We start from the raw sequence: 18,800 nt of genomic DNA, 5'->3' as shown, positions 1-18,800 counted from the left end.
TTACCTTGTGAGTATTTGATCCTAAATCCCCTTCTGGAATCCCCTAAGCTTGTCTTGAAGTACAGATAGAGCTTGTTTCCTGTTGACATCACCAGGCGGGGGTTGTCCTCGGTGGCTCCTGTCAGCTGAGCAATCGGCAAGTCTTTCGGAGTGTCGCCATTCCTTACCAAGATGTAATCACGCTTTGCTTCCAAGTCCAAGTCCTCAATCTGCAAGACAAACTCTTTTAGTGCACAGTTATAACAGTATATACAATTAATTCAACAAAAAACTATTTAAAATGGTGTATATATAAGGATTGCCCAAATGAAACTAAGACTTTTGTCGTAGCTTAACTACGCAGAGCTTTGTGTTTGCTCTGGTAGGTGGCGTTGTATACATCATATGCATACCTGGTATGGTCACTGTGTTGTTTACATGCGCAGAAGCACACTCGCAACATGGATTTGCTCAAACGGGCCCAGCGAGCAGTTATTCAATTTTTGAAGGCAGAAGGTGTTAGTGGAGCCAAAATTTATTATCGTATGAAGAATGTGTATGGGAATGCATGTCTGTCACGCAGCACAGTGTTCAGATGGTGTGGTGAATTTCGTGATGGACGTGTCAAATGGGGTTCTTCTGTTGCACGACAACGCACACCCTCATGTTGCACAGGTGTGCCGTGATCTGCTGCGGCGTTTCCTCTGGGAAGTCCTCGACCATCTCCTACAGCTTCGATCTCTCGCCCTGAGACTACCACATCTTCAGGCCACTAAGAAACTTTCTAAAGGCCATCAGGTTCGCCAACAATGCTGAGGTCCGTGATGCAGTTGAAGATTGGTTCCGTAGTCAACCATTTACCATTCTTTGCTCAGGGTATCCATACCCTTGCGATGCGCTGGGACACTTGCTTGAACAGACAAGGTGACTATGTGTAGAGGATATGTGACCCATGGACGTCACACTTTTAGTTCCTGTATGTTCATATATTCCAACCAATAAATCATTACAGAAAAAACAGTCTCACTTTCATTTGGGCAACCCTTATATTTAAAAATCATGCAGTAATAAGTTAAAACTGGTGTATTTTTGTGTGGTTTCTCCTCTCATCTTTTGAACACTTCAGGTCCTTTGTCAAAGAAATTTCCAGGAATTAAAACACTGAAGCATTAAAAAAGTGAAAACTGTAAGTCAAGCCGAATGGTAAATGTGCACTTCAGACCTTACAAATGATCATCTAATAAATTATGACGAGAAACATATTTAAATTTTTCTATGCAACATATTCACTAACACAACCTTTCACAAGAAACTTTTAGTTCATTACTAGTGAATGGTTAGGTTTTCTCCTTGCCAATTACAGTCAAACCTCAATGTTACATTTCTCAGAAAAATGCAGGGAAATGTAAAATCCAGAATTCAAGAACATAAAATTGGGAATTCGCTATATATACTTTAGAAGTGAAATATTTCCATCATTTCAGGTGCTTTCATCATTAGATAATGTGCTATATACGGGGTGTGGCTAGAAAAAACCGGATTGATGTTGCTGTCGACAAACGGCAAGCACGTCAAGGTCAAGCGGTCCATGAGTGTATAACGTGATATCCTGTCTATCAACTGTGTGATTGCCCAGGCTAAGCAGCGCTCAGTTCCACTGTAGCTTGTGGACGAAGTGAACTGTATATCTGTGCTCCATTGGAAAAATGTTAAGTGTGAAAGTTGAATAGCGTATCAATTTAAAGTTTCTTATGAAACTCTGAAAATCCACCACAGAAACTTATGGTTTGTTGAAGGAAGTGTACGGAGATGAGTGTTTATCATGCATGCAAGTGTTTGAGTGGTTTCAAACATTGCAAATTTCGGTGAACTGATTCGAAAAGATTGTTGCTCGAGTATTCGAGCTATTGCAAAATAACCAACATTATTACATCACTGTGCCGACGACCCTTCGTGAGCAAGTAAGAAGGCGACGACCTAATTTATGGAAAAGCAAGTCATGGATTCTTCATCAGCACAATGCTCCTGCCCACACGGCATTGTCAGTCAAGGCTTTTTTGGCCAAGCATGAGATCACAGTGTTAGAACATACACTCTATTCTTCGCATCTTGCTCTGTGCGACATTTTTTATTCCCAAAGGTCAAATCAGCACTGAAAGGAACCAGATTTACAACCGTAGAATCTGTAAAAACAAAACCAATGGAGGTCATGAACATGGTTTCAGTAAATGATTTCCAGCACTGCTTCCAGCAATCGAAGATTCGTATGGAGCGGGGTGTTGATAGTGCAGAGGAGTACTTTGAAGGGGATAATGTTCGCATTGTACAATATAACCAATAAAAGATTTTGTAGCAACAGTCCGGTTTTTTTCTAGCCACACCTCATAAATACATATTTTGAGAATCAACTGTTTATAAAAGCTTTATCACAAATTTTATTACCTTTTCACTCCTTCCACATTGGCTTTTGCCAAATTCATGGAACTTGACTGCAACTCATGTTCATTCTAAAACACAACTGAACCTTATACATTTCTCAACACTATGGCTCCTGATGTGCAAAAGGATATAATACTATTCCAGCCCATTATTGACCTGATCAGTATTCTGTACCTAACAAAACAGTAGCATAAAAATAGTATAAACCAAACCTCCAAAGTCATAATCCTTCCAATCTGAGCTGTGATGATATACAAGCACTCGAGGCCTCCAGGGTAGTTCTGGGGATAACCGGGAGATGTCAGCACCTGAGGTTGTGGAGTAGCCCTGAGAACACCACCACATGTCTGTGGCTCTGTTTTCCATGATGCTCTGTTGACAAATACAGGAACACATTAAAACAACGAACATTTAAAGATAATGGGTTTTATAGATCTGATAAGCAGAACTCAATATTTATTATAATGCTGTCTTTGCAACTTGTAATTTACTGTTATCATTTTGATTAATTGGTTTGATTTATTTTACTTTGGTTTTCTGGCACTTTTAGCTAATCACAAAGATAGGGATGGGTGATTTAAGATGATTAACTTGATGAAGACCCATCCCCATGGAGGGATTCAAACTTGGGACCCCTGGAGTCTTAGCATGCTGTGAAAACTACTCTACCATGGATTGCCTTTCATCTTTTTAACCTTAACTTACCTCCCCCACATTTTTAACCTTCACTATTCCTGTCTTATCTCCTGAGGAAGCCACATAATGTGGTGAAAGCTAAAGAGCAAAGTAAGTACATACCAAAACTGGACTTGATTACTTAGTGAAGTGATGGCATGTGGTGTAAGTTATGCCTTATCTAACGTATATCAATTGAATTCGAAATCTTAACTGCTTTGTTGAATTAGTATGATTTTTTTAACATTTGAGATTATTGTATATCATTTTCTTTTACAGGGTGGCTACTCTAGGACCACGATAAAATTCAAGTATAATTCCCGGTTTTCAAGGCGAACTTTCTAACAATTCAAGCAGATGCTATTATTATTATTATTATTGTTTTGTTTTATTTTACTTCCCTTCTTGTGCCACGTTTGGCTAATTTGCGAAGATGGAGATGAGTGATATGATGAAATTGATGAATGGACACTCACAAACATCCATGCCCAAGCAGGGATTCAAACCCGCCGGGACCAATATTGTTGATTGATTGATTTGGTGTTTTAAGTCCACTTTATGCACAGTAAGGCTAATCGGGACTGGACCTACAGCTTAAAGTGGGATCCGAACCACTATGTCCCTCCACTGAGTATCGAACCCAGGACCACTTGATTACAAGACGATAACGCTACCACTGCGCCATTGGGGAGGCTCACCAACATTGTTGTTGTTATTATTATTATTAGTAGTAGTAGTAGTATAGTAGTAGTATCAAAGACGTTAATATCCTCTTAAATTATGCAAAAAGGGAGTAGAAGTTGGTGCTAAAGCATTTGTGTTCTAACAAACTATTTGAATTATTTTTTCAATACATTCAATTTCACATTAATAATATAAAACAAGCAAACAAACTATTTTTGAAAGACAGAAAATGCTTGATAAATGCATTCCAAATATAATTCTTTTTTACATTAACATGTATAACTTTGATGGACGATATATGTTTCACATATATGCAACATGGAGCGACGTAGACACTATATTGTGTACATATTCAAAGTTTCTTTAATACATATTTTATACAACATATATTATTTAAATACATTACACAACCAATTCATCCATCTCACAATAAACCAACAGCAAAAATTACATAAATTGTCTCTGAAATGTGCACACTCCCTTTCCTCAAAACAATTGTTCGTGCATTTTAAACAAAATCCATTAACCCGTGATCGCTCGCGCCTTCATGTGTCACGCGATAACTCGCGTGTTAGATTTTTTCTAACAACTTGTTTTTTTTCAGTTATCACTTAATATTTGCAAAATATATTTTATCAAACATGTTTTATTAAACATTGAAATCATTTTACATTGTTACAGCATTCTTCTTTATGAATATTTAAAACATTAATGCAAATAAGCACATTAAAATACAATTTATTATTGATATAAATTCAAATTCAAAAAGTTTTATAATTGAGGATCTTTCTAATCAGATTCAGAGTCAACTTCTTTTGCAGCACATTCACGGCAAACATAAACAGTTGTTTCTGTATGTTCTTTACATACTGTGGAGGAACACTTACTACATGAATGATATGTGAATCGATTCTTTCTTTTGGAACAATAGGCACATCGGGACTTTTCCTCTGATTCAAGAGTTCTCTCAGTTTTCGGCAGACTTTCAATGCTTGCAATACTTTTTATTTTCTCCTTCAGACGAAGTGATACATTTGGAACTGACATCCATCTCATCATATGTGGTTTTGTAAGCATCATACTAAGTTGCGTAACAAATTTTCTACGAGCCAACAAGTCGCCTGTATTTGTTTTGTAAATTATCTGAGCATTTATTACTCCAATGTTGAGAAGGCTGAAAAATATTGTGAGAGGCCAGCGATTGCTTATTCTTGAAACAGAATATTCAGATTTCAGATGATCTACAACATCCACTCCTCCTTTTGTGAGATTGTAGAAAGTAATCACTTCTGGCTTTTTTGCCTCTCCAGAGTCAGGATCAATGCCGCCGTCATTATGCATGGTGGAAATCATCATAACATTTTTTTTCTGTTTCTTCTTTGGCACATAAGAGCAGAGGAGACAAATATTAGATGGTTTCTCTCCAAACGCAAACATGCTGCTGTTTCCAAGCCTTTCCTTCACAGATACAAATTCCGGTGGAATTTCTCTTTCATTCAATCGAAGAGTTCCTACTAGTGTCAACCTGTGGTTGGTGTACAGTTCATTAGCTAGAGGTATGGAGGTAAAATAATTGTCCATGGTCACATTCCTTCCGCTGTTGTCAATTGGACGTATTAATCGCAAGACCACGTTTTGTGCATCATTGGAAACTTGGTAAGGCCCGGATGGTTGTTTTCCTGCATAAATTTCCATATTTAGAGTGTAGAATGTTCTAGCATCACAGAGTGCATATATTTTTATGCCATATTTTGCAGGTTTATTTGCAATGTATTGTCTGAACTTGCATCGTCCTTTGAATGCTTCTAACATCTCATCAATGGTAGTGTAAGCACTTGGCCTGTAACTATTCATGCAGACACTAACAAAGTCATCGAATATTTCTCTAATTGGAGATAGGTTGTCTTCTTGCTTCCTTTGTGCTCATGTAGTGATATCATCAAACCTAACAGCTTGGAGAAGAGTGTGAAATCTTCGTTTGCTCATTGACGCGATGAAAAAGTCTGGTACAATTCCATCTGTGGCCCACAACTCATCTGTATTTAGGTGATGTGACTTCTTTACTCCAGCAAGATATAGTACTCCTAGGAATGCTGAAATTTCTTCAAAATCAGTTAGAGGGCAGTCCCGTGTATTACGTGAGTAGGAAGGTGCCATTTCCTTGAGCTTTACGTTTGTGTATTGGACAATACATGTAATTAGAGAATCCAGAAAGAACAGTTTCCAACAGTCTAGAATTGACTTCAAATTCTTGGCCCCACCTATCACACCTAGTAACTGTGTGACAATATTCTGTCTGGCGATTTTACTTGGTGGGGCTTTTTGCTTGAACCATATTGTTGAACCATCTTTGCCTCGACACGTATCACGATTCACATGTCTTGAAACTGTCACAGAATCATCAGAATCTCTAACTGACTGTTCTGTCTCGGTATGCACTTCCTCATGTTCTGATGGACCGTCTGTATCGGTTTCCCAACCTGTGTCTTGAGGTCCAATGTCCACTTCATCTGTGTCTTCTTCTTCCAGCCACATCATGTACTGTTTAGTTTGTTTGTCAGACATTTTACTGCTACTCTCTTCAATAACACAATGCCAAAAACAACAATCATCAGATTGGAAGAACCAATGCACCTTTCCACTACACTGTACACAGACGGAATAATAAATGAAAGCGGTATTTCCCAAAGGAAAACTGTTGTACAATCATTCGATGGAAATGTGACATGATAACTCTCATGTTAGAAAAAATCTAACAATGCACTCGGCTAGGATCAAAGCCGCTAGTATAAGGTTTCGCTTTTAATTTCAATAACATTTGCTACAGTGTTGACAAGTAGAGACATGAAAGGAGGCATTTTAGACTTAACGCATTGTTACCTCCAGTAACAATCTAGAAATAACAAAAGTTTTGCAATTGTTATATTTTATCTAATAGCGCGAGCGATCGCGGGTTAAGACAAGTGTTATTTCTCTGTCTGATAATAATTTACAATATAATGCATTACGGAGAACAATGAAATAATGTGAGCGAAGCGAGGAAGAAAATTTTTGAATCTAAATTTTTGCAGGCTGAAATCAATATTGATTTTATAGAGTGCAAATAATTTCACATTCTCTCTTTAACAACTTTTGTGCCTCCCCGATGGTGTAGTGGTAACATCGTTGCCTTGTGATCAAGGGGTCACAGGTTCGATACCTGGTGGAGGCACATGGCACAGTGGTTCGGATCCAACTTTAAACTGTAGGTCCAGTCCCAGTTAGCCTTTCTGTGCATAAAGTGGACTTAAAACCACAAATCAATCAATCAATTTTACAATTTTTTCCATTTAGATAGTTCCCGCAGTCCCCTAGCTATGGTTATAAACTTGATAAGACTAAGAAATGCAGAAATTGCGAGCGAAGCAAGCAAGAATATTTTACGAAAATAATTTTTATTTGGATAAAATGAGAATAGGATCAGGATTTGGATTAATAAAAGTTGTAATTTTTCATGTCTACGGAAAAAAATTCAAGTAGAATTCACGCATAATTCCCGGAGCCAATAATTCACGCATAATTCCCAGAATTTAAGGAATTCCCAGTGAGTAGCCACCCTGTTTTATCCAAATACTGTTATAACATTTCTACCATACTTAAGCATGTAAATTGTACAATTAAATTGAATATATACTGTTAAGGCACTGCTAAACCTTTAGCTAAAAACTCTCTCTTCTTTCAGACAAACATTATGATATTTCAAATTCCTGAAAAATTCAAGTGTTTACAGAGTATTCAAATGAAACTTTGTACAGTTTGTTTTTGTTGTATAGATACCTGCAATAGAAGACAGACTGATGGTACCACAAAACCAACACCAATATCTCAACATATTCCATTAAAATATGTAAAATGCATATATTTTGTAATCCTTAAAAATATGCAATTACCTGAAGCCTTTCCTCTCGACAGAGCCGTCAGTACTGAACTTGATGATCATGAAATTTGATGCTGATACATAGAGCTTGCTGCTGAGGTCCTGCTTGCCAGAAAGTGTTGCCAGGTTGACAGCTTTGTCTTCCGTTCTTCCACCGACCATGATCTGCACTGTGTCAAATGTCTTTTCAGTCTCAAACTCTGAAAACTGGAAAACAAAGTAAGGAATGATTAGACAAGTCTGGTAAAATAAACAACATTGATTGTAATGCACTTGAAATTTGGAAAAAATCTAACACCAAATGCAACACAGTCATGTTGCATTTATCTTTTAGAAGGCAGCACAAAAACAACATTAAAGCTTCACTGAACATTCAATTTCGTATTGATATTACCATAATTTATTTGCTTGCTGTAAATCCTACTTTACAAATGCTTATAAATTCAGCTGTTTATAGTTTTAAATTTAGATGTAAGAGAAAATACATTAGACAAAGGAAAAGATCAGGGAAAAAGAAATTGATCATTTTAGATATATCTGAGAAATGAAGGTCCATCATATTTTTCAAAAAGATATTATGTCACCTTCCTTTTAAAAAACAGTAAAGTTCTCCCCTGTACTTTACATCATGCCATGAAGGCATATAGGTATTGTGGAGTTAGGGCCCCACCCTTTCTTGATCAGCACCACGTCCCTGGCCGCATTCAACCCCCTCCCTCCCGTTTCCTGCAGGTAACCACTTTATATGATGCTGGGTGGGTGCTGGAGCTGCTTGAGTAGGTGAAAAAATCCCAGTTCTCCCCCACTGGAGATCGAACCCGGGTCTCTCGCATGGTAGTCAGACACCCTAATGACTGAGCTACCATGACTCATTCATTAAAATCTGATATAAATTACATATTTATCCATATAAGTTGGTACCATTTGCAGAACTGACTGTATGTTCAAGAACATTGGCGTAAATAGATTTGAAAACATACATTATTATGGAGCGGTATGTGTGGGGAGTTATGTTAGAATAAGCATGACGAAATATGATAACAATGAACGTGATCAGGGTAATGCAATATTTAAATGACCTATAGAACACTGAAAAATTACTGTATAGATACATATTGTCAAAAATAACAAATGGTATGTGGTAAAGTCAAACATATTTTACTTGAGTACTTTAAGCACCGGAAAAAAATATCAATGTTCTGTCATGAATAATGTTAACAAGACTAGTTTTCAAGTTAGTACAATAATGTAATCCCAAATAACTATTAGAAAAACAGTAAGTAGTTGATATCTTAAGACCAGTAACATTAAATTATTTTGTTTGATTTCATGCAAATATCTAACTTTCTAAAAAATATAAACAAATAATAATTAACAGCCTCATAAGATTTTATATTTTTATTAATATTTATCCTATGAACATTGCTAGATTCTGGACAGTAGTCCTTGCTCATTAATTCTAATGGAAGCTTACACACGATTTTTGCACATTTTCGAAGTAGAAAAGATATAAGCAAAGTAAGGCTGGGCAACTAAACTATGAACAATTTTTTAGGGAAAGGTGTTCATAGGCTTCTATGAAAACATTTACAGAATATTTGCAATTCAAGTCAAACTATAGTGGAACCACAAGCAAAAAAAAAAAAACTGCGCAGACCCGCGACTCCTGTGCACCGTACTCCCACGTGGAGGGGAGGGACAGAATGGAACATGCTTCCTTATGGCCCGAGTTGAATGGAAGAAGGAAGAGGTGCATGGAGACTTTTCGCCGAAGGTTCTTTTCCTTGTGGTCGCTCTATAATAATGAATGTAAGTGAATACCTGGAGAACGATATTATGTCCCTGAGGGCCTTCCAGAGTCCACTTGCAATCTGCCAGAGGGTTGTACTTGTGAGGGTAGTTGGGGGACTCCACAACATCCCCGCTGCTTGCCATGTAGTAGTGGCAGTTTCCAGGGCAGTCCAGTTCGTCAGACATGTCCCCACAGTCATCTTGCTTATCGCATCGGAATGCTTCATTGATGCACTTGCCATTGGAACAATGGAATGAACCTGCAACAGAATGTGATTATAAGTGGAAATAGCCTTTAGTAGCTTTCTCACAATTTCTAGCATACCAGAGAATTTTCGTTTTATATTTTGAAGCCCATCAATGTAATATTATTATTATAATTATGAATATACAAGGTGCGGCAATGAATCTGGCAATTTCGCAACACTGGATATAGCTAGTTGTTGTGTCAGATGTAACAGGTGACTACAGACATCTTGCAGCCCCTGTTTACCATTCAGTTAAGAAGTCGAAGAGATAGCGCACCTTCCCTGAAAATGCATACTACAAAAACAACAGGGATATTCCTTGGTCCACCAGATCATGACCTGTCCATGAGATTATTTTCTTTGGGGGTATTTGTCAGCAAATGTCTTCCAACCAACCCCATGCACCCTTCGTGAACTTAAAGATTGGATCCGGGAAGAGGTGGCTCAAATTTCTCCCCAAGGACTGATAGAGAGTGTGTGGAATGCATTGAGGTCATCGTAATAATGTTATTTTCTAATAAATCAAAACATAAGGATTGTATCTGTATTTCCTTGTGGTATTCTTTCTTCAATGAATAAAGTAGTTCATTTTGTCTTAATTTTGTATGTTTTGTTAGGTATTATGTATTATTTTGTCTTAGGTGTAGAGTACTTAAAGTTGCACTATTCATTGAAACACCCAGTACAAATCTAATAGATGTAAAGTGTATTATGGCAACTAAAATTTCTAAAAATGTTTTTTTTATATTATGAAAGGTATTGACTGCCGGGCTTACTTCCACATGTCTCGGCAGAGTTGGGGGTAACACTTTACTATTCCAGAGACGGATTTCTTCAAATTTACAGGATAAAGTACTTACACAAATCATTTTCTGTAGAATTGTTGATGTTCGGTAATGTAGTTTTGATCCATTTTAATGCGAATGCATGTGGTTTTCTACGAAAATCTCTTTCCGACTCGCTATTGCTGCTGCCGCCATTTGCTTTCTGCATGAGAGCACAATATTCCATGTGTTTGATGACGTAAACGCCGTAGTCAGTGTTTCAACCCACGCCGTCTTTTCACTATTAGATGACGTGTTGTTGTCCGTATATGCTAAATTGAATGAAAGGAGTGCTAATGGAACCTAACCTAACAGGCCTAACTTAACCTAGTAGGCATACCTCATCCCCGTGATGGTTCGTGGGCTATCATGAATTTTTGGGCTAACGTCAATGGTTTTTGGGGCTACCCGTGGATGGTTTTGGGGGCTAACGTCAATGGTATAATAATTACTCTTTATGTCAAAAATTGAACTTTTTTTCGTGGAAAAATTTCGTGAAGTGGTTTTAATTTTTTTTTTTTAATTTAGTTATTTTTCGGTGAACAAGGTTGCAAAACTGCATGCACACTCCAAATCGACAAAACACTGGCACAACGCACGATGAACGGGTAAGCTATCGCCATATTTTGTGGAAATAAGGAAGAACAGTAAGTACTCGTTAATGTTAATGTAAGAAATAGACATTATTTTCGTTAGAAATTCATTATTTCACCTAAATAAATGTTCCGCAATGCAGAATAGTACGTTAGCAATGTAAAAAAGTGCAAAATAAATCATTGACAGGTGTCTCTGGTATAGTAAAGTAGTACCGAGTTGGGTAATCATCCAACCAGTATGGGGTGATGTGTGGTCAGCACAACGACCCATATTTGTTGTAGATTTCCAGGACCTGGTTATGTTACTCATTTCTCGTAGCTCCCCATTTCCCCACGACGGTGGGTAGCCAACGGTCCTATACACTGGCCGAAATCTTGGGAGAAAAGTTAATATTCTTTTCCCAGTAGACTCAAACTAGCGCAAATATCCCATAGCCTGACACCTTAGACCACACGGCCATGGTGCACGACAATCATTAGACTGGTAGGTTGCAATCGAACACAGTTCTCAAGCTTTAAATAAAATCAGCACCACTTGAGCTATTCAAGCATAACAGAAAAAATACAAAACATTACGGCTCGATTGTATAAAGCAGTTGATCCTCCATTAGCCAGTACAATCAAGGGTTGATACAAACAGAAAATATGACCCCCTCACGTTTTCTTGTTGATATCATTGTCAAACTTGCGTTAGGATGAAGAGGGAGTATAAAATATTACCATTTCGCTTTACTGCCAGCCAAGCCAAGAGTCATTATTGCAATTCAATTTTGTCCGCAGAATGGAACAGAGCATGTAACTTTGGCTGTAGTGTATATATCTACTGGTTTATGAACCTTGCACATTGCATTTTAGTTGGTAAAGCTTTCTCTCCTCATATAAATAACATATATTTTATTTCGAATTTTATTTGTTTTGGGCATAATTTACATCAGAGAGGTCAAAGCCATTGTTGTTTCAATATTTCGGAGCGAATTTACAATATAGAGAAAGTCTCCAATTTTGTTAATTTTCGGTATACTAACTAATTTTGACCTCCTAATCACGAATCTGTTGAAAAAAAACGGGGGTCACGTCTGAAAATTTGAAAAAAAGCAGATTGAATTTTTTTTACATGTAGGTGTATATGTGTAGTTTTACGAACAAAAATGTAATCTCCTGTCATTGTGTCCACCTACGCCGTTGTTTTACAAGAAAATGATTTATGATGTTCAATTCTAGTACGATCCCTAATTTTTTCGATGAATTTAGGGATGAAATGAGTGCTAATGGAACCTAACCTAACAGGCCTAACCTAACCTCGTGTGAATGGTTCGTGGGGCTACCCGTGGATGGTTTTTGGGGCTAACGTCAATGGTTTGTGGGGCTACCCGTGGATGGTTTTTGGGGCTAACGTCAATGGTTCGTGGGGCTACCCGTGGATGGCTTTTGGCGCTAACGAACAATTTTTGTACAATTTCCAGACGTGACCCCCGGTTTTTTACAACAGATTCATGATTAGGAGGCCAAAATTAGTTAGTATACCGAAAATTAACGAAATTGGAGACTTTCTCTATATTGTAAATTCTAGCCAATATTTCTTTCCATACATTACGCAAATACATTTTACATTTCACAACGTAAGTTATTCAATTATGTGCAAGGAAAATTCTCTATACTACTTACAGGAACTAATGGTCCACCTGTAACATGTTATCATGTAATCACAAAATAAATATAATAAATATCTCCTCACATGAGCAATAGCTCCAAATCCGAGTATAACAAAGTTGTTATATCTGTATTCAGCATTAAAAAGAAATACAGATTTTTTTTAAAAAAAAATTATATTTATGCAAGCATATTTTACAACGGAGAACGGATAGTTGCTTTCGCTGTCAATGACAAATCATCCATGTGGAACTTGCACAAGCAATAAATGGCCGTTTAGTATATAATTTACGTGGTTTTACTAAATTTACATGTTCGAATATTTATTACGTCCAGCACCTTAGATTTATTCTTTATTCAAATATTAAATACATGCATTTTCCGAAACAGACTTTAAAATGTTTGCTCTTTAGTGTTGGACAATTGGCAACATCACAGGCACACTAGCGACATGTCTGGATTTGTCACGTTGCCAAACGTATTTCTTTGACCCAAGATCAGGATTTGATCTAAGATCGACAGTTAGCTGTATACAACATGATAGAAGCTTGAAGTTAGTTAGGGTTACCAGATCGCTGTAAGGGAAATGTAGGACATGCTGTCCCAAAATGTAGGACATTAAGTCAAAATGTAGGACACAAAACATTCTCCATAAATAATACATAAAATCTATAGACCACGTTAGAAAGTAGTTGAAAAATTACACTTTTCAGTGTTAAAAAAAATTAATTCTTAATGAATTTTTAAATGCAAAATTTCAAGACTCGCAATCATACTAATCAATGCACCTCTTACTACATGATTTAAGTGGTACTTCTCTGAGGAGACAATTTTTATCAAAATTTCAGGTTTAGTCAAACTATATTTATGTTAGAGTGGACAGTCAAACTCTTTGAAATTATAAGGACCAGTAACAGACATTTTACAGACTTTATGAAAAAATAATTTCTCTCGTTAGTCTGTTGTGCTGATGGTAATAAAAGTACTCTCTGAACAGTTGAATTAAGACCTGTAATATTAAACAAATATTCAGCAATTACCGTAATTTAAAATTCGAGAAGTTTAAAGTTCGAGGAATTTCATCTTGGGTAGTCTTTAGTTCAATAACAGGGTGTCTACCAAAATAACACATCCAGAATTCTGGACTTTTCTATACCTTTTTCCCGTCTTTCTTAACGTTTATTTATCCGACCCCTACTTAGGTAAAGTTGGAAATTAGTAATTAAGAAAATAAATATTTATTTATTGAAAACCCCTACCAAAGGGCCAGTTAAGATGAAAACTGAAGTTGAATTTAAGAAGAGAATTAGATCTGCTTTCTCGCATTAATGCATCCTGAACTGTTTTTGGCAAACGAGCAAGGCTTTGGCATCTGGACTCAAGCCAGTATAATCTTATGTGGGGCTTGTGTCGGTTGTCCCTACATGTTTGTGACTGTCTCTTCATCCATCTTACATTACCGCCATTCATTATCATTTTCGCGATTAACCAAAGGGAGAGAAAAAAGTTAAGTAAAATAAACTAAATCAACCAATCAGTCATTATGATAGCAAAAATTCTTGACCACAAGAATAATTTATTGCCTTTGTATTGACTTCTTGACCTATTTGTTGATTTCTTTACTTTTTCTGACTACCAAGACTTTCTTGACTGGTAGACACCCTGAATAACTTTGTTCTCTATACCCCTGCTTTACAATCAAATTATATTGAATAAGAATGGCAACACCTTGTTCCATCAGTATAAACCCTAAGGCAAGAAATTCTGCTCAGGCATTGAACAGTGACGTTATCAGAAAGTGGTCCAAAAATATGTTCATTAAGTGCTTCCGGTTTTTCGTATGTTTAATAGCAGGACAAACTTTTTTCTTTTTGGGCAATGACTGAATCAAAATAAATTTCACCATTGAGTTTGGAAGCGCAGTCCATGGACTTGTAACTTGCATGATTTTTTTTCTGTTACCTACTTTCCTAATTAATATTATGTGACGCTCAAAATGTAGGACATTTATGATATTTTTCAAATTCCTCCCGGACGCCGGACATAAGGCTAAAATGTAGGACATGTCCGGGAAAATCCGGACGTCTGGTAACCCTAAAGTTAGTTCATTAAAAAAGTTTTAAAAAATGGAGACATAGTAAGAAGGAAAAGGCGACTTACCTCTAGGACATGCAGATGCCCGACATAGGAATGGCAATAAGCTTTCACAAGTGGTGAGCTGCCACGATTGGATGTCATCAGTGATTGAAGCTTCTACACATTCCCCTTGTATGGGATCTGGTTGAGCCAATGCCCAGAAACCTGCAACATTCAAGCACAATTGAGAACAAGTTCTTGCACATAAAAACATTTCAAGGCACTTATTCTAAAATTACTAACCACCAATTAGCTCCAAATTCATATTATTTCTTTAAATTATCCTTTATTTCAACAATATCATTGTCACAATTAACATTGGGAGGTGGAAAAATTATATCAATAACTAAAAGATGTAATCACGAAATAAAAATTCGAATTCTTCTTTGAGAATATTTTTTTCACGCATGTTTCGAAATTTGAATGGGTATTATGAATTGAAGGTAAATTCTGTCAACAAAGTAACTGTTCAATATACTTCCAATGTAACTTGTTAAACTTGCAAAATACAGGGTGGGCCTAAAAGAAATAGACAGATTCAAAGTTTTACAGAAACAAAGAGTTTTAATAACGTGGCTGAAATACAGAGCATTCCCTGACATTCGCTACGAGACTCGGCGGCAAGCGGCCCGGCATCAGCGCTTGTCTTTCCCGATGAACGGGTCCGCGACAGTCGCATGCTACAGTCTGTTTTTTTCGCTCTCCCTGCATGCGCTCTCTTTCCCTTTCTGTTGACGTTGCAGACTGACGCCAGTATAATCCTCCCTCGGAAGTTGTGTTGTGTCGTGTCCGTGTGTTGATATTGTGGCTTAATATGGCACCACAAAAGTTTACATTACAACAAAGGATTTATCTTGTCGAGTGTTACTTCGGAAAGAGGAATCGTGGAGAAGTGCGACGACGTTTTGCAACGAAATTTCCTGGTGTTCCCGTTCCACATAGGACCACTATATTAAACCTCGTAAAAAAGTTTAGAGTAACAAGGTGAGTTCCGAATAAAAGTTGAAAGAAAAATGGGGAAATCTAAAAAATAAAGTATACAAAGACAATCCGCACACCATCCGTGAGTTAAAAGAGAGTATTGTACGAGAAATCGGGAGAATTACAGTGGACGAACTTGCACGTGTAAATGCCAATTTCCTTCGGAGATGCCAGGAATGTGTTGCAGCAGAGGGACATCATTTTCAACACCTTCTGTAGTCAAGGTTAGTACACAATATGAAAACTGTAATTTTAATAGCCGACTGTCGCTGACCCGTTCACCGGGAAAGACAAGCGCTGATGCCGGGCAGCTTGCCGCCGAGTCTCGTAGCGAATGTCAGGGAATGCTCACTTACATGGTTGGAAGAGTATGTCCTGAAGTTTACATCGCTAAGTTACAAATATTCTGTGATCCTTTTGATACACGACAGAAAACAATGTGTTCAAGCACATAGAAAGGAAAGCCTTTTATACCTGGCTAGCGGCGTTATTGCTAGACTGACGTCAAAGGAGCTCACGTGATGCTGACGTCACGAAAACAAACTTAAAAGTGAAGGTTGTAAATTTGAAGACTTTCTACATAAAACAGTACTAAATGCTTCCTGATAAAACAAACTGAAAGTGGAGGTTGTAAATTTCAAGACTTTATACATAAAACAGTACGAAATGCTTCCTGATAAAACAAACAGTTTTCGATTTATAATGCGCTTCATCTGTCTAGCTATTTCTTTTACGATCACCGTGTGTATTGAAGAAGGTTCATGGAATACGAGAATTGTGTTGCACCATTTTGATTTAGGGGACTATAATATATCGTCCAGATATTTTCTTGGTTTTCATGTTCCCATTACTTTTTTTCATAAATTAAATATTTCCTTTTTCCTTTTGAGCATGTCGTTATATATGGGTGTCATGTGAGTGAGGTTGAACTAGTGAGTCTCCTCCCATTGAAATTAGTATTGCTCATTTGAAATTTGAAAATAAGCAAAAACCTTACATTGTATCTAAAGATATCTGTTTAGCGGTTAAGCAGAGAGAGATTATAAATTTATAGTTCGTTTTTCTATGCAGTTTTTTTTTTGTTCGCTGTCGATTTCGCCACCTGTCTGGTAGCTTCGTCAGGCATGTACTAACTTTTAAATATTTTTCTGGAATGAGTTAGGCAAGAATTGTTCACAAAATACTTCGTGGTACGATATTTAAAAAAATATTTTCAGATTTCAGATTTCACTCGCAAACCCCCAAAACCAGAGGTCCCAGGATTCGAACCCAGGTTAAGGTGTAGATGTATTATTGTGTTTGTTCCGTCATCCATTCCATGTCTTCATCATTCACCCTCGTCGTCACGATTAACCAAAGAGGTAGAAAAGAGATGCAATATAACCAAAAGTGAAATAGAGTAGTTCCCCAAGGTTATAATAATAATATGCAATGCAATAATAGTTTATTAGTTGGTGATGATAACTTATTTGATCATTATTATTTCTAGCTACTCTTCACTCTTATATCAACAGCCTGTTCAACCCCATCCGAAAAACTGTCACTTGGCTAATTGCAACAATGAGGATGAATGATGATTAGATGAAACTGATCAAGGGATATTCACAACCCATGCAGCACACAAATGTCCAAGATACAATAATGGATGTATTTCCGGTAGTGCTGAAGTTCTGGATACAGGCCCGTAGCCAGGCAGAGGTCAGGGGGGCCTCAGCCCCTCCCCCCTCCCTGGCACTGCCGCGAGCCTCCTTGACATTAGGTAAAACTATTTTGTATTCTAATTTGTTTGAGGTGAAAATGTAGACAGAATATATTAATTTGTTCACAACTTCTGCGTCAACAGATCCCAAGTTTTATTGCTTTGGCCGGGGATGGAATGTACGGTAGGCTATATGATTGAAGTAAATATTGTACATTTTAACATGTATGATATAAATATCTGCATCATCAAAAATAGTATGGAGTGTGTATTAAGGGATGGTGTCAGCAGCAGTCATTAGCACTTCAAGAGGTGTTTTAGAAGATATAGAAAAATAGGCTGCAGTATTTCTATGATATTTCTAAATTTTATATTTTAAATTAATCTAATGACCCCCGACACACATAATATACCTTCATTTAATACTATTTTACTTTTGAAAAATGGACTTGGTTTACAAAGCCCCCCCCCCCCCAGATAACCCGTGAACCGCCCCTGGAGGTCAATTCTAGCTACGGGCCTGTCTGGATATCAAAGAATATCCAGTATAGATCCATTGGATATCCCCTGGACAGTGGCTGCGATTAGGGGGGGGGGGGGGCTTTTGCCACTTTTTGCCCCCGCATTATGCTAAACGTTATCCCACCAAGGTAAAGTAAAATGTCCTTGCCCCCCAGTTTTGCAACCCAATCGCCGCCACTACCCCTGGATATCCATATGTCCGTCCAGGGAACATGCATGGGATATCCAGGAAGAATCTTTCATGAACATTCTATGGATCATTCTTGGATATGTTTTGAACATGAATGCTGCTTGGTTCACATTATCTGGATGTTTTTATTTGAGTGTGATTAGAAAATGATCTGGAGTAGAATTGAATTAAACCTAATCTGGACATTATCCTGATATTCCACTTTTTGGATACAAAAGGACATTCCTGGACTAGATTTAGGTATATCAAAGATCTGAAGCGCACATGTGTTTATAACGTGTAGCCCCCTCTCTCAGAACACCCATGCCGGGACTCGAACCCGAATCTTCGATGCTGACCATTTAACACGGTCGGCCATAGCCGAACCACAGAGTAACCTCCGCCTACCTGGGGACAGAAATTCTCCCCAACTAGCACTCTGTGCGCTTCGAGACGAACACTAATAGATAGAACAGAAGAGTTGTACGAAT

The 18,800-nt window shown here is 37.5% G+C and overlaps 1 protein-coding gene across 5 annotated transcripts in view; it reads right to left on the bottom strand.

Moving 5' to 3' along the window:
• Positions 1-18,800, bottom strand: part of uif (sushi, von Willebrand factor type A, EGF and pentraxin domain-containing protein uif) — a 227,839-nt gene that overhangs the window by 96,334 nt on the left and 112,705 nt on the right. For 4 of the 5 annotated variants that reach the window (XR_014443858.1, XM_083142169.1, XM_083142172.1 and 1 more), the window contains exons 6-10: positions 14,963-15,103; positions 9,515-9,744; positions 7,707-7,900; positions 2,631-2,790; positions 5-209 (exon numbers count right to left, since the gene is read on the bottom strand). Coding sequence is in view for 4 of the 5 variants with exons in the window: in XM_083142169.1 (XP_082998295.1) it covers positions 5-209; positions 2,631-2,790; positions 7,707-7,900; positions 9,515-9,744; positions 14,963-15,103 (930 nt within the window). In the remaining variant the exon portion in view is untranslated. Of the gene's footprint in view, positions 1-4; positions 210-2,630; positions 2,791-7,706; positions 7,901-9,514; positions 9,745-12,887; positions 12,947-14,962; positions 15,104-18,800 lie in introns of those variants that run through there. The other variant, XM_083142173.1, reaches the window with a different exon arrangement.

This window comes from Lepisma saccharinum, chromosome 20 (genome assembly GCF_977018435.1).
Source record: "Lepisma saccharinum chromosome 20, izLepSacc3.1, whole genome shotgun sequence".
Lineage (NCBI taxonomy): Eukaryota > Metazoa > Arthropoda > Insecta > Zygentoma > Lepismatidae > Lepisma > Lepisma saccharinum.
The sequence above is the reverse complement of the archived record's forward strand: the minus strand, read 5'-3'. Positions and strand labels throughout refer to the sequence as shown.